Here is a 19,137-nt window from a genome sequence, read left to right as displayed (position 1 = left end):
AAACTGAACATACACCACAGCATCCCTTAGGCCTATCAATCCCCTCTCAAGAGAACAGCTTCTTGAGGACTGAGTAGCTAGCCATAAATCAAAGCAAGGCTAAATCTGCTCTGAAAAGCTTTCTGACTATCTCGGACCACAAAAAATCAAAGATTATTCTGAATATTCTGTTCCCCTATTAATGCAGACAAATACGGTCAGCAACACTTTTTAGTTTCCCTTCTCTAGTTTCACTTTAACTGTTCCCTTCAAAAGACACAAACCCGCTTTAAAAATAGCAGGGCAAGACCAAATTCAACACCTTGGGCTATTGTTACAGTATGAAGAATGACTGAAATCAGGACTAGAAGACGTCTAGCAAATTACCAAATTTAATCCCTAGAAGCTGTGCAGTTCCATCTTCTACTAGCTAAAGAAAAGTAGCATACCTGGAACCAGGATCCCTGGTATTTGCAGTATCTGTCATTATGTATCAGGAAACTGCAGAGTCAGATAGCCCAGTTGGTATTTCCCAGACAGAAGAAAAATTAAATAATTTCAAACTCCCATACATTCATCTTGAGTTTCCTAATTAGCTCTCACAGTACAAGAAATACCATGTTCATCATTTCTCTTCTACTCAGTAACAGTGAGCAGGAAAAATATATTTATGCCATTTCTTGTTGGAGATGCTTGAAAGAAGATGACAACTTGTAAGGATACAGACTGAGAAGATGGCACAAACCAATGCATTACATTATTTTTAAAAACCCAAATCCCAAGAGCATCACGAGGGCTACGATTTTGATCAGGTCTAGCTAATCTCTGCACTAACTGCTCCCTTGAGAGTTTATCTTATCTCTTCCTGAACACTTCTTGTGATCGTACTTCAATAACCATTTTGACAGACTGCTCTGCTGTCAAGTCTTTCTGTTGGAAAGTTTCTCATTAAATCTAATCTCGATGTCCCCTTTTTCAGTGTAAGACTATTAGTAGCTTATAAAACATCCTTGTGCAACCTTGAATAAATTTTCCTTGTCTTTTATCACTTTGTTGGACAGCATTATCAGTTATCTCCTCTCTAATTACTTTCTAAAACCATATAAATTACAGTCCCTTACCCTTTCATCATTTTTCCGTTGTGTTCTATAGAATAGTTTCCACCTCTATAAAAATCAATAAAAGATTAATTTTAAAGAAATATCTGTGTCATGCCATATTTCACCCATCTTTCAGGGGTTTAACTGATTCTTGGAAAAACGTTCTTCCATTTTCAGTGTTACGAAAATCTAATTCAGTTCCAATGAAGAAATCTACTCTATAGTATCATTATTTTTCTTACCTAATTTGCAGCATCCATGCTAAGCAAACACAAAAAGTCAAACAGTATGCCAGATATACATTAATAGACATAATTTATGCTGTCTATGACTTAATTTAAGAACAGGAAAATGTATTTTTACAGCAAAATGGCCATGTTGTTGCAAAATCCTGCAGGATGGATTGCACTGCAGATTTTAACCTCTAACTGCTCAATAAAAAAAAGCCAAGGATCGGGCAGAGGAAGCAGAAATAGGGAAGAATAAGGCCTGATGTGAAGCTAGAAAAGTGTTTGGCAGTACCAGTGGCTGAAGGAATCGCACAGCCCTGCCACCACACCAGTGGGCCGCTCCCCTGCCTGTAAAAACTACCTACTGCTCTGTCCAGTAAAATTCCACAACTGGCTGCCTAAGCCTCTCTCTATATATAGATATATTTATATTAAACACACACGCAGAAAAAAACAACCTGAAAACCTCTTTTGCTGTGAAGGCAAAATTCAATTCTGACTACAGTGGTGGGGTAATGTGATCTTCATGGATACTAGATTGAAAAGCCCAACCTTATGAGCTGCTGAGAATCTCCTGTGGGTAGGAAGGGCTTTGCTTCCAGAAAGACCAATTGCGTAGAGGTCAGGAAATTCATTAACTTGCATAGTTACCAAAAGGAGTTTAATTAGGTCATTAGTGCAAGATATAGAACGGATGAGAAGTATGTAGAGGGGGATGATATATGGGATGGGAGGAGACTATAGATGCATTGAACTTTGCTTGCCAGAACAGGTGAAGATTGAAAAGGGGCAGAGAAAGACAGAGGCCCAGCCACATGGTAGACACATGTGCTAGAACAGAGGTTGGGGCAGCAGACAGTCCTGAGCAAGGAGGCACATAAAGCCGCTGCCTGTTCTATTGCTAGCCTGGGATCACTCCCTTTGGGCCACTGGGGGCGTGAGTTTTATCTCAGCCCTCTTGCTGTGGCCGTCTCAATGCTCTTCCCCAATCTTAAAACCCCGGGGCTGCTTCTTGGCCCACGCTCACGCGAGGGCTGAGCAGCTTCTCCTCTTTGCGGGAGGACTCGGTGCCAGGGGAGCACGGCTGGTCCCAGCCGGGGATCCTGGAGCAGCCCCTGCGGCAGGCTGTGCTGCGCAGCAGGTCACAGCAGAACCTATACAGGTCATACATTTCACTGACCCTGAGGCACAGGTTAAAGTTTATGCTGTCCTTGCTACCTACTGTAAATTATTAACTTTTTTCCTGAATTCTTAATTTAAAAACACCGGACTGATAAGAAACTCCTCTATTGCTAGCTTCAATCTCTCTGTTGCAGGCAAACATGTAATTTAATCTTTTTAGTAAACTCACCCAACTCCATTTTAAAAGTTAAATTTCCCAGAATAAAGAGATACTGCTGCTCATGCAACAAAATGTTAAGATAAAAACATTGCTGTAGCAATAAACACCATTGAAATTCACCAAAAGAAAACGAGGCTTCTTTCAGCAAAGTCTGTGATCTATTTTCCTGGACTGATCTCAAAAAAGGCAGTTCTTGGCAAGGGTATTTTATATGCCAATTATCTTTACATACACACATCAGATTATGTAATGCATATTGTTGCCAGTAGTAATTTTCAATACCTCTTTTACGCATATTTTTCTTTTTAAAAAAGCACACTTTTTGCAGTTTTTAAGATCTGTGAACATGATGACTGTCCTAAAAGGTATGATAATCTCTTGCAGTGTTTTTCCATCTCTTCAGTGACTTGCCATGGGAGATAATTATTTGGCAAGTACATTTTGTCACTCTTGCCAGGAGTGTCAAATATAGAAGTCAAGAAGACTTTGTAGGTTACTGCTCCAGTATAGAGGTGCTTAATGAATGCCAGAAGTCAAATGAGCATAAAAACTGTCTTCACAAAAGCTTGAGCAAGACACAACATGAAAATGTTCCTGTCTTTCTTAGAATATTTCTGTGAAATTTCTCCCCAGTCATTCTTTTTACAGTTTACAGCTTATAGTAAAAAAGATTTACATTTTCTGACTCCTCCACACAAGTTTTAAGATCGCACCAGTAAGAAAAGCAACTGGCAATATCATAATGTCAGTAACTGAATTGAAGAAATATTCTTCCATAAAGATAATGAACTAGATTTCAGACCACTGTCACGCCGGCTGTAGTCTCATGACACATACTCCGTGGCACTAGCACTGTAAAATACTTCCTTCTCCTTTCCCACTGTTTATTCATCCCCTGAGACGTAGTGCACTATACCCTTAGTTGCAGTGGTACTTTTTATGGAACGACTGTGGATTTTATCTGGGAAGCTGATGTAACTTGAAAAAAAAAAAAGTCAAAATAGATGATGATTGAAAAGCCAAACAAGTCAGAACAGTTGCTTGATCCAATTTATATTGCATCCATGCAAACAGTCTGCACCAATCTATTTGAAAGGTGGTACATGTGGCATGCAAAAATATCTAAAGTGGGCATTGCTGTATATATGTTAGAGAATAAATCCCCAGCCTCAGAGTACTTCTACCATTGTCAGTTATTAGAGTGTATAGCTGGAACAAAACTTCTTGTTAGACACTAATTTTCTCTTAAATAAAATACGTTTCTGATAAAATTTGTTTCCTTGTCTGTCCACCAAAGAGAGGAGAGGGTGAACTATTAGATACTCCTCAAAAGCTAATATAAAACTCTAAAAATCCTTTCAGTGTAGGATAGAGTCACAAGGCTGTTCTGTGATTAGCAAAAGATTTGTACTATTCCACAGGTTTTACGAGAACTATTTTTACTGTCTCTCTTTTCAACCGCCTTCTTAGCAAATTGCTTAGTCAGAAAACACAGTATGTTTTTGTTGTGCAGTGTACACTCAACGGGATGGTTTCAGTGGAAAGAAATTTCCAGATATTTACTATTTCTGAAAGAATTTGTCTTCAGTAACCACTTTCACCTCCGTATTCCATCCTGATTTATTTTAATGTGAGAAAAGCCATTCAAGCATTATTTCCACTCTAAACCAAAAAAGCTCTGATGCACTTACACATTTATTTTTTGAGAGGAAAGGAGTTGAATGAGACTCAGGAGCACTATTTTTGCTATGGTGCAGAGATGCCAATTTGGAAGCAGCCTTAAATATCTAACAGACATGGTCTTATTTGACTTAGAGTGTCAAGAGTAAACTTCCTTCCCTGCTAAGGGTGGTTTAGACTGTGCTAAGACTTGGTCTCAGCCCACATCAGCAAGTTGGTTATTTCCAGAATTTGTTTTCAGAGGAAGAAGATGCTATGTTGGATATCCAGTTTAAACATAGATGAAGAAAGTCACATCAATGTAAAAATCTAGAATTAGTGCTACAGAATTTAGGGCTATCCTTTTAATCCTTGAAGGACAGTATGTTCACACCTCAGCGCAATACCCAGCCTTCTGGTTCAACTGACAGTGGAACAAGACTAAAGGCTCTAGTTTTGCACTCAAGCACCCAAGCGATGTGCACATGGCCCACCCTTGACTTTACTGTGAAAGCAACTTCTGGTTGAGGGGAAGCGCATCACTGGGAGTGGGAACTTTTTAATTTCTGGGGCTAGATCCACTAGCTTTCCTGCATGCGTAAACTACAAGGGATTCTGAAGTAGTCAACAATGGACTTCGAACAGTTTGGCAACATTTGAGGTAAGCACAGCTCTTGCACCGTACTCTAGGCTCCTTATTTGAAAGCATGATAAATGCTATGTAACCTGCCATGGAGAGAACCATCTACAGATGGATTATCTGCTGAAGAGAGATATCTATAAGACCTACCTATGTAACAAATTCCAATCAAACATCTCGCTTACTTGCTGTGAGGAGCAACTGTTTTTCTCCTTCACATATTTATAGTATCTACCTTATAACTAGTAGAAATAAAGCAATAAAAGGGAGAAAAAGTGGAAATTTAAAACTGACACTGAAAACAATGGCCAAACATTAAATGGTGCACATTAATTTTTAACGTTTTTCAGGTCAGCCTTCTTTTTGATTATCAAAATTAGCATGAAATAATTTTTTATAATTCTGGTATGTTTGCAGCCATACAGGTACCAGTCCATCAGACCTCAAACTTGAGGTCACGGCTCCAAGTGGGGCTACAGCAGTTACCAGTGGAGCAGCAATCACGATGGCAACAGGGCTGGCAAGCAGGAATGGACTGCAGTTGCAACGGCAATTCCAACACCTTCCAATGGCAGAGCTGCAGTCAGTCTATTTCATTCCAGTTATCCAATTGTCCTTTCTGCTTTACGTGTGTCAAGGGTATGTACCAGGTAATTTAATTAAAAAAGAACATGACCATGCACTTTTTAATTGTTTATGTTTGTTTTGGAATTATTTGGGTAAGTGATAAACACAGCAGAGTGGTTATGCTTGAACAGTAGTAACACTTCAGGCTTTATACTTGGGGATGTTTCCATTCCAGGAACAGCATTTTTATAAACATCTACCATTTAGAACATCAGCGTGTACTCTGTCTGCATGATATATTACTAGCATTACTTCTTACAGGGGAAACTCAACCCCAGTATCTTTGGTAACACTGTTCTCTTTTGGTCAGCCTCTTTTTTGGGGACAAATCCAAATTAGGTATTTAATTCTCTTCCATGCTGTAGCACTTCCCTCAGCTTCTGTAAGCAAATCATTTCACACCCTAATCTGTAAAGTATGTAATAGAATTTAAATTTTTTTATTGGGCTTCCATCTAATTATAGACATAGGCAGTACTGCACATATAAACTGTTATATTTTGTTCTTCTCTCATCGCTTAGGAAATCAGATATTTTCTGCTGTTAACCTTGATGACGCATTTCACTATCTTTGTTCAAACTATGAAAGTTTACATTTCTTTTACTTGAGCTTTTTCTGTCTATAATCCTGAAATAAAACTCACTGGTTTTCATAGAAATTATGTTCTTACTTATTTGTTATTCTATTTACATATTTCTATTGCTAAACTGAACCTGGGATAGCTGAAGGTACAATTACATGGATTGAATACCTACTACTTCACAGTAGTGAAAACTGTCGATTATGAAGCAACTAGCAATCTATTTTTCAAAGACAGTTTTGCAAAACAGAATATGATTCAGATGATTTGGTCTATTTCTGTGGGCTACATAGCACTATAGCACCTGCATAATGTGTCATTTTACTTTCTCTGACTCCTTCTGCAACTCTTACAATGTTACTTTGTTAATTCTGACTTGGACCACAATGACTCTTCATCAAGAGCAAAACAGAAGAGCTAAACCTTTATCTTCTTAGATTTTTAGGAATATTTCACTAAAAAAAAAATCACTTAACAAGATGTTACATGTAGGTAATTGAGTGTCAGATAATACCGCGTCTTCTAAAATTTGAGACAAAGTCAACATATAAATCAAGGCAACTCAATTTCAGCCAGGGATTCTTTGCTGCCAAAGAGAATACAGCAAGTTGCAATTCTACCTGTATAGAATTCTAGACTTGTAATTCTACAGTTCTACAACTCGAAGAAAGTCAATTTAATGCACAGTCTGGTATTCTATGAAACATGGTTTTGCTTATGTATGAATTGTTTAGGAACATCCATGTTTAGCAGCTATGTTCTACATTCAAAAGGAAAATAGCCTCCACACCAACAGCTTTTCTCTCTTTGTGTATTAGAGTAGCTTGTATCTTCTACAGCCTTTGTTAAAGCTCAGTTAGGACACAAAAGAGGAGTAAGACATAGCTCCCTTCTTCCTCTCTTTTCGGGAGTCTACACTGATGATCCACCAATAGTTCATCAGCTCTTGCAAGGGCTGTCCAGAGGCTCTTGCAAGGTCAGCCAGTCTGTCCCACCCACGTTCCTGCTCAGCCAGGTTAGTATCCCCGACAGGCTATCTTCTCCGAGGCAAGGCAGGTTATCTCTAAACCCACATAAAAGAAGGTTACTAAGTGCAAGAGGGCTTTCAGCTTCTTTTGCAGATTTGGAGCTCACCTTCCCTCCAAAATGCCCCACTTCACTGTAAATGTGCAGCTCACTCTTTGCCTCTACAGAAGGCATCAGCCTCTTCTCTTCAAATGGTCATGGAAATCTGCCTTATAGTAAGACCTTATTAAATAATTAATTCTCACTGGAGAGCTTTTCATTTTGTTTTGTTTATATTAGCAGCTTGGTCATGAACTTCTGTCCGATTTTTATTTACTCGTATCCCCTTCCAGTGCAATGCTGGATATTGGTTTGGCTAGCCTGTGTCTTCACAGGACAAGAAAAATATTTCTGTTTTCTCTCCTCGGAGAGATTTACACATTGTAGAGTATATAAAATAGTATGAAATACTGAAAGTTGATTTAATAGATCTTGGATATTTGACACACTGCCTTTGATTTTAATTAGACAAAGAGTTTTTCTACAACCTGTCTTCTAAAGAAGACAAGTCAAAATCTTAACAGCTTTATTGATCTTTCCAAAGAAAATATATTTTCATTAGTTTTATTGGTCATTTATCTCTTCCATGACCAACAGACTGAGTTATTCTTGATTTCTTAATGGAAAGCAGGCAACCTTTTCACTTCCTGTCAAGGAAGATGATTCTACTACCTTTCCCTTTAAACTGTTAAAATTGGAAGTAATTTAATTAAAAACAAATAAATGCAAATTACAGATTTGACTGTTTCCAAGGATAAGAATGCACTTTTACCTCTTATTAAATACGTTATGTACTGCTCTTTTACCTGGTTATGCTTCGACAGTAGTGTCAGGATCTTTCCTTGAGTCTTTCTCTTATTGGAGCTCATACAAGGGAATGATCTGGAATAATGCTGTTTTCTAATCTTACATAAATACTTACAAGCAATATACAGGTTCCATTCTCCACAAGAATCCAATAAAGAAGCTGGATTCTGCTCAGCCCTACCAAGATTCTTCTGCATGAATATTATTTTTGTACCAACTGCACCCTTTTTTCTCAATGGATAAGTGAGACAGAACTGAGCTTGGCTACACTGATCTACAAAGGATGACACTTCTCCAAAAAGCCTAAAATACAAGCGTAACTGAGATGAGGTACCAGTTGCTCTGACCCTGGGACTAACAGGAATTATCTCCCAAAGAAGGGTGGAGCTGTAACAAGTTTATGGTATTTCCCAGATCTGCTGACCTAAACTAGTTCCAAAGATGCAGAAAAAAAATCCAGCTGATAATTTCTTCTGGAATATGAGCCATGAATATAAATTATTTAAATGAAATGTAGTGTCGTCAGTATAATTTCACCATATATCCAGTAGCTTTGTGTCAGAAAATGCTTTTGGATGTTGCTTATCTATTATTGCTTATTTTTCACCTTTTGTATTTGACTTTCTCTCTAGCACTAGACAGGCTTTCAAATGAAATATTACATCATAGATATGATAATATTTATTTATAGAACAAGGGCTAAATTAATATTATTAGTAATATTTTCTAATTTTTCATCAAGGACAGAAAGATCTGTGCATATAATTTAAAGGCTACAAAAATGTATTTTTGCCTACATTGTAAGTTCTAAATGACTGCATTAATCTTCCTTTTTCCTTCTCAGAAAGTCAGTTGCAGGTTTTATTCCCTCACTTTCCATCCCATTGGAATTTCTGTGTTTTCAGCACAGGCTTGATCTCTTATTTCTCTGATCTTAATGCTCTCAATTAAATAGTTGGCCCAAATCAATCTTTCCTGGAATTACCCGTATCCAAGGAACTGATTGATTGCGGATGGAAAGCCAACAACGTAGCAAGCATTGCAGCAGTAGTATTGTTGCATACGTGACAGTTTTTCTGATGCCTGACATACGCAGAGCAAAGCAAGGCTCTTAGTATCTGCTTTGTGTTGTCTTGAGAGAAAGATGCTGGCTAATGCTGTGACACAGAAAGTGTCCTGCCAGAAGCATTTCACACACCTCAACCTCCTAGTTAAGCCTTAAATGCTTAATTTAGGTTGAAAGTAAAGAATCTGGATGTATACTATACACTTGGATGTTGTCTACAGGATGCAATGTACATCTATACTACTTCTCTAGATCCACTTTTCACTCAATGACAAACCACAGACAAATCTAGGTCCACCATTTATCTGGTCTGAAACCAGTCATTAGAGTAAGACAGACGGATCATGCCCTTAAAGGGTCTAATTCTCCCCCTTGACAAGGGGATTAATGCAGATGTCTGAAGTTTTTACTATAGGCCTGTAAAGTTAGTGAGGTGGGCTTGCTAGTGCCTTGATTTGGACAGCTGATTTCCCCACACAGCTAGCACAGATTTATACAGATGTATCAGGTAGGAGCTTAGATTCTTCCACATCTCTTTCACAACTTCGAGAGGAGAAGGAAGTCGCAATATGGCTGGAAAAGTCCAGGCCATCATGGATACAATACATTTCAATGGCACTGGGCTCCACCCAAAGTGTGGTGCTGATTGCTCTTTATAGAGCAGCAAATTATATCCAGTTTTTTTAAGCACCCTTTTGGCACTTCTTTTCTACTTCCTGCTGCCTTATCAGCCTTTCCATCTATTCTCCAGGGCTTGTCCTGTATTCCTGCCTCAGCACCACTGCTGAGGCTGCACCTTTGATGCTGCTACTTAATAGTAATGCCTCCAAATAATAGGAAGAGGAAATCCAACTTCACCTCTTAATGGAAACATTTTCTGGAGGAAAGGGTTCAATCTGTGATCCAACGGATGGTGCTTCTAGATTTCTCAAAACACATTTTCATTGCATGTGATTTTCAGAGAACATCTGCTCTGAGTGAGGTGAGCATTATAGTTTGGTTGTCAATATATGATATTAAGGCATACGTTAGCTCTCTAGGTAATTTCAGTATTTTTCAAAGACAGCAGAGATTTGTCTCCAAGTATATGGGCAATCTGACGGATCAGCCATCATTACTGGTAATTGTAAATCTCAGTCTTGTACAGTTTGTCATCACGCTTTTTCCAGTCTTGGCCTTGCAACTGAGACATAGCTAACTCAGTTGATATTTTCTCCATCTTGCTGTTTTTTGTGTATTTCTGAGAAGCTGAGAATCTCGTGTTCTTGCTCAGCTACTATAGCTTCATACCTCAAGCTACCTCAAATAAATCATCAGATATGTACATATCTCATCTCCGTTCTAGTTGCATATAGCAACACAGTGTCACAGAATTTTTCACAGCATGTGCTGAAGGGTCCTGGAGCCCTTTATAAAACATTTCCTTCCAACTTTGAGATATCTTAGTACTACTGCAAATCATGACTATTATGAGAAAATTATTGACAGATCTTTTATAGGAGTGCTATCCCAGTCCCAGGCATTGTATTACAGGGAACACGCTGTGCAGTGCCTTATACGTTTCATTTTCATTCAAAGCATAATGTTTTGGGATGAAACAGCAGATCATCAGCTTTTGATGCGTGTGATAATTGCTTTATGCTGCCATAACTATGTCCATGCTATAACTCTGTCTAGAAGCCACACTGGGGGGGTTGCCAACATTTCAGAGGTGAAGTCTGAACCTCAGCAGCTGGTTTACAAATCGTAATTGATTTACTAGCTTCAAGTTTGAGTGTTGCTTGTATTGCAGGTTTTAGCCTCAGAGAAGTGATGGATAGTAGAAGTACAATTTCATCCTGCTTTTATTTAGTTATTTTTCTATTACTGTGATCTACTTTTAAATATACTTGTATTATTATAATCTGCTTTTTCAATTGACAAACAGGCAGAGTGAGATTGCCAGTACATTCTGATGCAGTACAGTTTTGTCTATGCAGATCCTGTGCTAGACTGCCTCCAGTATGACCTGGATCCCACCAAAATGCTGTCAGTACCTCTTGCTGACCACACTGCTAATCTTTTGTCCCTACTATCCAGGAGCACTTGCCAGCATCCAACTTTGGTTCTGAGTCTTGAGAGTATTTCTAATTTTGCCTAGTCAGGCATAGATAATAAGATCTTTGTTTAAGCTGTTAGAGTCTGCTCTGTGAAAACACATGGCTTGTCTCACTTCTCCAAGGCCATTATAATGCTATTCAATCAATGGGATCAAGTACTCTTTGCAAAATATCCGGACACCTCCCTCCCTCCCCGCAGAAAAGAAGGGGAAAAAATTAAATGCAGCCAAGTCCACTTGTTTTATCCTATGAACATCTGAGATGAGCACAGGCTGATTCAGATGTTATAATATAGTACAGTTATAAAGCTGAAGAACATTTATCAAGCACTTCTGTCAAACACCACCCCTGACTAGGAGCCAAAGGAGGGCTTAGATTTGAGATTCTTCTGTCTGGCACATTCCAGTAAACACAAACAGCTGTCCACTGATACATTTTGAAAACTGAATGACACACATGTTGCGATAAACTTTTCCACTGTATAAAAGTAGCCAGTATATGGGGAGAAAAAAGGGGTTTTTTTAAAAAAAATCTCTAACCCACAGTATTTTGTTCATCTTCAGGAAGCTACTCAAAGCTTAAGCAGAAATTCACATTATTAATATTACAAATATTGATTTTGTATAGGATGTACTAAAAAAGCTTGTAATATTTCCATTTTCTAACAATCTGTTCAAATGTGAATATGATTGCCTGTTTCTCCACAATAACTTGGAAAAGGAAAACCAGTTTCTTTGCATGTCCAGCAAGTACACCTCTCCATTTGAAAAATGTATTTTTTCTTGGGGAAGAACCTTGCAAGACGTCTGTAAAACATTTGAGTTTAAAAAATCATTGCTTGAAAGTATTCTTATTTTCTTTTTGTGAAAAGAAATGGTGGGCATGTTCTTTAAGATACTTTGGACTCTTTGTTATTTGATACAAACCCAAGAATTCCTGGAAGTATCATGTACACAGCACAATTTGCAGAAGACGTAATGTGATCCCAACAAGAGCTGTGAGCTATGAAACAAGAGAGAGGATAAGGGCATCAGCATGAAAATAGGAGCCTGGAAAAGTTCTGAGATGTGAAAAGAAGATAGATGGTTCGGTGTAGGAATTTAGAAGTGAACCAAGAGCCCTACAAAGTAGGGAGAAATAGCGTTAGCACTGAGTGTTCAAATATCGCTATCCTGGCAGTGACCAGCAGGGTCTGCATTGTAGAAATCCATTGAAAGAATCTCTACATAAATCAAGCCAGGTTTTTTACGAGCCAAGCATAGTCTCTGATCTATTTATGAACACTAGAAAAGTTCCAATGAAATTAACAGAAAATGCTGAAACTGTTGATGAGAGTAGTAATTTCTACTAAACTCCATGTTTGGCTGCAACAGGTGAGCATCCTATCGAACAGGCAGCCCATTCTGCTTCTCTGCTCCTCGTAGCAGCCATTCCTAATCCTTACATTGACTGTCTCTAAAGTCCAAATTGTAGCAACTCCACTGACTGGGCAACAGGTTCATATAAGGCAACAATGTAAAGATGTTAAAAACTGAATAAATACATAAGCATTTCAGTAAAGAGCCGTTATTGTTAATTTGTTAAATAGTGTAACTGCTAGTAGAATACATTATTTATAAAACCAACATTTGAAAATCTGGATAATTTAACTTTGTAAGAAACAGGATATTTTAAAAGACAATCTATTAAAAGATTCTGGAAATACTTCATTACAAAACCTGGAAAGAGTGTCAGTGACACTCAATCTTCCCCTCTCTCCCTGACAATTTTCACCACCTGCTTTTAGCTAAAGTATAAGCCAAGATTTGAAAACTGTAAATCACAGGGAAAACTCTACATACCATGTAAACTGCATCTCATAGCTACCAGACGTTCCAGCTGGGAAATCAAGCCTTACTCTCATCCACACTTAACAGCAAGAGGTACCTTACCAGATTTCTCTCTAGACAGCTATTCCCGATTAGATCATGTCTCTGTTCAGCATTCTGTCATGGTGTAGATCAGAGCTGCAAAATACAGAGCCTGCTTCTCACCAGCAACTAGATAAGTAAGTCCTGTGTCCTGCCGGTAGATTCAAGTCACTAAAGTCATTAAAAGCCCTTCAGTTTACCTGGGAACTAGGTGTGTGGGCAGTGCGAGCCAGCCAGCCGGGTCCTTAAGGCATGCCTCCCCACCAGGATGTATGCGCGCGCTGTGCTACCAACCTTACACCCATCGATCATGTCTCCCCTTTCCCAGTACAGGGGGCTGCCAGTGGGGGCAAGTGGCTGACCATATCCTCTTTACCTGATGGGCCCCTGGGCGGTTTCTGCAGTTGGAATGGCTGGGCAGCAAGGGGCTGGGGAAGGGGCAGAGGGCAGAGAGGGAACTGCCAGGGAACTGCCTGGCATGGGAGAAGCGTGCAGTTCAATGCAGGTAAATTGGGAGCTTTAAGGCCTGGCAGCTCATTAGAGGTGAGGCCATTTGAGGCAGACAGGACTATTTTTTCTCATTCACTTCTGCAATAGCGAGCAGTGATCTAATGCTCCAGAGACAGACTCAAGAACAATGTTTAAAACAACTGTCTTGAATTTATAGGCCACAGATGCTACCCATGCCCAAACTCAAAGACAGGCATAAAGTACTCCTTTAATGATGGAGACAGAAGCCATTGTGTTTTTATGGTTGTTCATGCATGTCCCGAGACCCAGTAGGAAGTATAACATCACTAAGACTTCTGAAGGAGAGTCCAAATGGAAAGCAAAATGTTGTCAGCACCCATGTGAATGCCAATTCTGCAAAATTGACCATCTTAATCAAAGTGAAAAGTTTATGTATTATCTGTATATTAATAATTTTTATAGCTATATATATTATATTACATACATACTCTCTCCATGTATATATTTATGTACACATAAACAGCTGGCCATTCTTTACTGCATCTGTCAGAGTTTAAGAAAATCAAAATGGTCCCAAAATACTAATAGTCATGCTTGGATTGCTCAGAATCTGACTGTGGCAAATCTACATAATCTATATGTTGTGCATAGGTTATATGGGCCTTATAAGAATTGCTTCAACTGGAGAAATGATCAATTATCTGTCGGTGTCATGATGACACATAAACACAAAATAATCAGAACTTCATAGTTACAGTTAAGAACAACTTTTTATACAAACTATGATAATTTACCTAGCAGTGTCAAGGGATTAAAAAGAGGTTTTTACAATATTTTTAAAATCTGTGCATCTAATATAAGCTACTACTATACTTACTTTTAGCATGTGGTCTTTGAAATACCGAACAGCCATGAGTCTAACACGACTATGCAAATTTTGTTAGTCTGCACTTCATCTCGAAGGTCCTAAACCTAAAGCAACCCCTATTGAACTGCATCTCAAATAATCTGGCCCCTAGATGTGAGGTTATCACTGTAGAATTGTTCTCCCTTTAATTGCAAGAAGTAGTTGTGAAAGCTTTATCTAAAGTATTGATAAATGTTCTCAAATAGGAAAACTACTTCAGCAGTTAGGAATAACTGCTTTTGTGCTATTTCACTAACCAATGTCAAGTGCCTGCTTTCCACAAAAAGCACTCGAGAGAACAGCAACAGCAAAAGAAACTGACTGCTAGGATTTCTCTCCGGTTCACACCAGAACAAGGTATTTTTGTTGCTGACCCAGAACTGATAATGACTGAGATATTGTTCAGATAGATATACATGTAAGTCACAACTTAGCCAAACATGTAATTTAAGCATAGGTCCCAGTTAAGCAAAGAAAAAGTCTTTCCATCCTGATCATCTGCAGAGGCTATTGATACCCACCACTTCTGCATACACATAATATTAAGAGTTTATTCTGCTGTGGAGTGCAGGTATGTAATTCTACCATTAAAAGGAGCTCTCAGGCTTTGTTCAAAATGCCACTCCTGCCTGCCCCTGATAGAGAGGAGATCAACACTGTGGGTTAGGCTAGACCACTGGTGACCCAGCTAGAGAGCACAACACCGCAATTCAACAGCTTGAACTTGTAGCCAAATTATGACACATGGGCCTATTCCAGACATCTGCTCCGAGGAGTACGTGCCTGCAAAATCCACGCTGAACAGCACACCGTGAAAGTACAGGACAGAACCTACAGTAAGGATGTGCGCCTCTTAGTCTTAAAATTCTTATCCTCTAAAATTTCATTTCCTTGCCAAATGTTTCTTCTCCGTTAGCTGCCGTAAGCAGAGTCTCATATACCAGCCCTGCACCCACAGCTATAGAAGCATAAACAGACACACACCCCCACCCCCGTATCCCATCTAACAAACCCAGGCCTGTGTACACTCGCATCACAGCCACAAACCACATCGAAGAAAACTTGCCACAATGCACCACACCATTTACCATACAGATAATCCCTTGCCAATAAACACATGTAGATATACGCCACATCCAGGTATCTATCCCACGCGACAAGCCCAGCCTCAATACAAACACACCATCTATCGCACACCACAAGCCTGTGCCCCTGTGCAGAAACAGCCCGTCTGTGTGTCACGCAACACTCCTATATGCTCCTATATGCTCCTATATGCTCCTATGTGCTTTCACCCTCCTGTCACCCCTCGAAGTGCACAGGCTGTTCCAGGGCCTGGGGCTCTGTGCGCATGTGTGTGCGTGCACGTGTGTGTGTGACTGCATGCGTGGTGTATATACAGGTGTGTGGATGGGTAGCGTGTGGGCGCATACGTGAATGTGGCCCATATATGCATGTGCGCGCGTGGTGTGTGCGAGCATATAGGCATGTGTATGGAAGACATATATACGGGGGTGTGCCCCCTGCTGCGAGTACAGGCGTCAGTGCCTGTCTGTAGAGCGTCAGTTTATACACTGGGGTGCAGCGTGTGTGTGTGTCTGTCTGTCTGTCTGTGTCAGTCAGCGCGTCTGTGTGTGTCTGTCAGTCAGTGTGTGTTGTTTGTCTGTCAGTCAGTGCGTGTGTGTGTGTGTGTCTGTCAGTCAGTGCGTGTGTGTGTGTGTGTCTGTCAGTCAGTGCGTGTGTGAGTGTGTGTGAGTGTGAGTGTGTGTGTGTGTGTGTGTCAATCCCCCCGCAGCACACGCAACGCCGCTGCGCACCGGCGGTGCACAGTGATGTCTCCCGGTGCCAGCCCCTGCGCGGGGATGTGCCAGTGCGACAGTCCCCTCTGTCCGCCCGTGCCCGCGCAGCCCCACGGGGACGGGACGGGACGGGGCTGCCCCGGTACCTGCCGAAGTGTCCCAGGGAGTCGAAGAGCCTCTCTGAGCTGGGAGCCATGGCGGGGCGGCAGCCAGCCGGGAGCCTCGCTGTCGCTGTCCCGCCGGTGCCGAGGAGAGGCACCGTCCCGTCCCGTCCCGGTCCCGTCCCATCCCCCCGCCCGGCCCCCGGCGGGCACAGCGCCCCGCCCCTGCCCGCCCCGCCCCGCGGCAAGGACGGGGCGCGCGGCCCCTCCGCGCGCGGGCCGGGCCGCCGGCCCAACGGTCGCCGCCAACGGCCCTCCCCGGCGGGGCAGGCGGGAGCTTCATCCCCGGCGGCCCGGTTTGCCTCAGGGCAGCGGGAACGCCGCCTGCCGAGCCGGGGGTGGAGGCGGGGGGGAGCTGGGCGGGCTTTACCCCGGCGGCATCGGGGGAGAGGGGCTGGGAATTCCTGCGCTCGTTCCCGAGGGAGGGGTTCGGCCTCTCGCACAGGCGGAGCGACCCCGACACGCTCCTCTGAAAGATGGGTGTCTCTGCCTCATCCCGCCGGGCAGCATCTGCGGCGGGTTCGGTTTTTTTTCCACATTAAAATAATTAAATTAAAGGAGGCAATTATATGCTTACATCCTCCTGTGACAATCGTTTATAATCTAATATGTTTAGTCTCTAGTGTATTTCATATGGATGGTTTCAATTAGAGGAGGGCATAAACAATTTTTTTTTCCCAGGAACATCTGAATGGCAATCATTTTTAGTAGCCTTATTATCTCCTCTGTCATTTGGATATATTACACGGGTTTTTTTACAAAGTTTTAGCACACAATGTAAAGTAGAATTATCATTTAGTAGTGGTAAAATATGTAATGTGCCCCATATCTGCATGGCTGTCATTAGTACTCCAACTTGTAATGAAGCCTCAGTTATATTTGGACTTATTTTTCTGTCTTACCCAGGGTAGGCCAAGATAATCAATTTGAAATTGTTTGAGGATTAGCAAAGCGAGTTACAACAGGAGACCTTTGTAATTAACTTAGCAGTGGGTTTCGTTTAAACAGCTATGCCCCAGCAGCCCAGTCGATCTGGGCTCCGAGAATTAGGCAAGATACAGAAAAAACTGTTGCAGTATGTGTATGTTTAAGGTTTTTCCTCCCCAGAACACTTGATTTCCCTTCTCTGGTAGATCAAAGTTCAAAGCTCTCCCTACTCTGAGTGAGGAGATGGACCAGCTGCCCTCCAAAGTATCCTTCCAACCTAAATTATTTTATGATTCTATGATGAAAGACACATTTCCAGCAGATTGCATGAGGTCTTTCTGGGCTGCTCTATTGAAAAACACAAGGTGGGGGCAGGGAGGGGTGGGGGGAGCCAAATCAATTCAATCTTGCTATATGCATACTTCATTTTTCAGGAAGCACAGAAAAAGCTGAGAAGAAAACCCTGTTTAAATCAACCTTCCCTTTCCAAAACCTGACCCAAACACTTCTGCTTCCCCACGGGTCGTCAGGCTCCACCGTTTTGCAGGGAAATGTGCCTTTAAGAAGTTCTGGCACCAAGCAAACGCCACAACTGTTCCTCTGCGCAGAGCAGATGTTGGGGCTTCGGGGTGACAATCTGTCCTGACATAGACCTGGAAAAAGCAGATGTTTGTCAGGCTCCTTGGCTCCGAGTGACTCCTGACCTGACCAACAAAATGAGCAAATACCATCTTACACAACTTGGAATCAGAATAATAAGTTCAGCAGAGGAGCTCCTCACAGCTAGAATGTTGTTAGGCCCCTCGCCTCACCCAACAGTTTTGAAGGCATTGCTGCATTTGACGAAGCTCCCCATGTGTCTCTCTGCATCTTCAAAGGACTTTTTAAACACTGAGTCTAGAGTTGGTTGCTGTTACTTTCTGAGGATATGTAAACTAGTAAGTGTAAGGACAGTTTTGTTTGCTTTTAGTAAGAATTTTTGAATTGCTTGGGTTTTACCTTATAAATATCAGCATTAAATTTAATTGTCCTGGGTTTTTTTCTGGAGAATGTTTTTCAGGTTTGCAATGGAATGTGCTTGAATGCAGCACTGGTACTTTAACAAAACATTTCTTTCTCCAAAGAGCCATGCTAGTTAAATAGTTATTTGCAAAACCAAACACCAACGAATAGTAAACATTCTGGCTAAATATTGCATTGCTGCTTATGTGCCTGTTTTTAGTGTCTTGCCTCCTACAACAAGTAAATTGATCATTTAGCAGCATTATGGTATAGGTAATATTTTTGGTGTAAAAGTCAACCAGGAAAGAAATAGATAAATCCCTTTCAGCACCATTTTTTAAACCTAAAAAGATCCATACATAGTTTTCTCTTTGTTGAATCTCTCACAGGCATTCTTGCACACATTTCTCTCTACGCTTGCCTCTTTGATAATATCCTTTACTGCCTGTATCAGAATAAGGAAAGGAAATTTGCACTCCCATTAAAGTTAATAACAAACTCCCACATGTCTGCATCTCCAAGGGTTATTAATGTAATGTCTGCAATGCCTGCTCTCTTAAACATGTGGTGGTCACAGATTTGCCTTGTTTCTTTCAAGCCTGAGAAGATGCATAGCATGCTTTGAAGTCTCTCTTCCTCCTATCCTGTTACACCAAGGCTACATGAAGTAGTTACTGTGCTTTTAGTCACCGTTATTCCTCACTGAGTTGTTTTTCACCAGAGTCGCCTGAAAATAGTCACAGTACTGTTCACATACAGTACACGG

The 19,137-nt window shown here is 40.9% G+C and overlaps 1 protein-coding gene across 1 annotated transcript in view; it reads right to left on the bottom strand.

Annotated features, from left to right (window-relative positions):
* SLC22A16 (solute carrier family 22 member 16) overlaps positions 1-16,579 on the bottom strand; it is a 33,312-nt gene extending 16,733 nt beyond the window's left edge. Inside the window, exon 1 of the mRNA XM_074580951.1 lies at positions 16,428-16,579. Coding sequence (XP_074437052.1) covers positions 16,428-16,477 — 50 coding nt within the window. The 5' untranslated portion in view covers positions 16,478-16,579. The remainder of the gene's footprint in view (positions 1-16,427) is intronic.
* Between the last annotated feature and the right edge of the window lie 2,558 nt (positions 16,580-19,137).

This window comes from Larus michahellis, chromosome 3 (genome assembly GCF_964199755.1).
Source record: "Larus michahellis chromosome 3, bLarMic1.1, whole genome shotgun sequence".
NCBI lineage: Eukaryota > Metazoa > Chordata > Aves > Charadriiformes > Laridae > Larus > Larus michahellis.
This window is presented reverse-complemented; position numbering and strand designations above follow the sequence as displayed.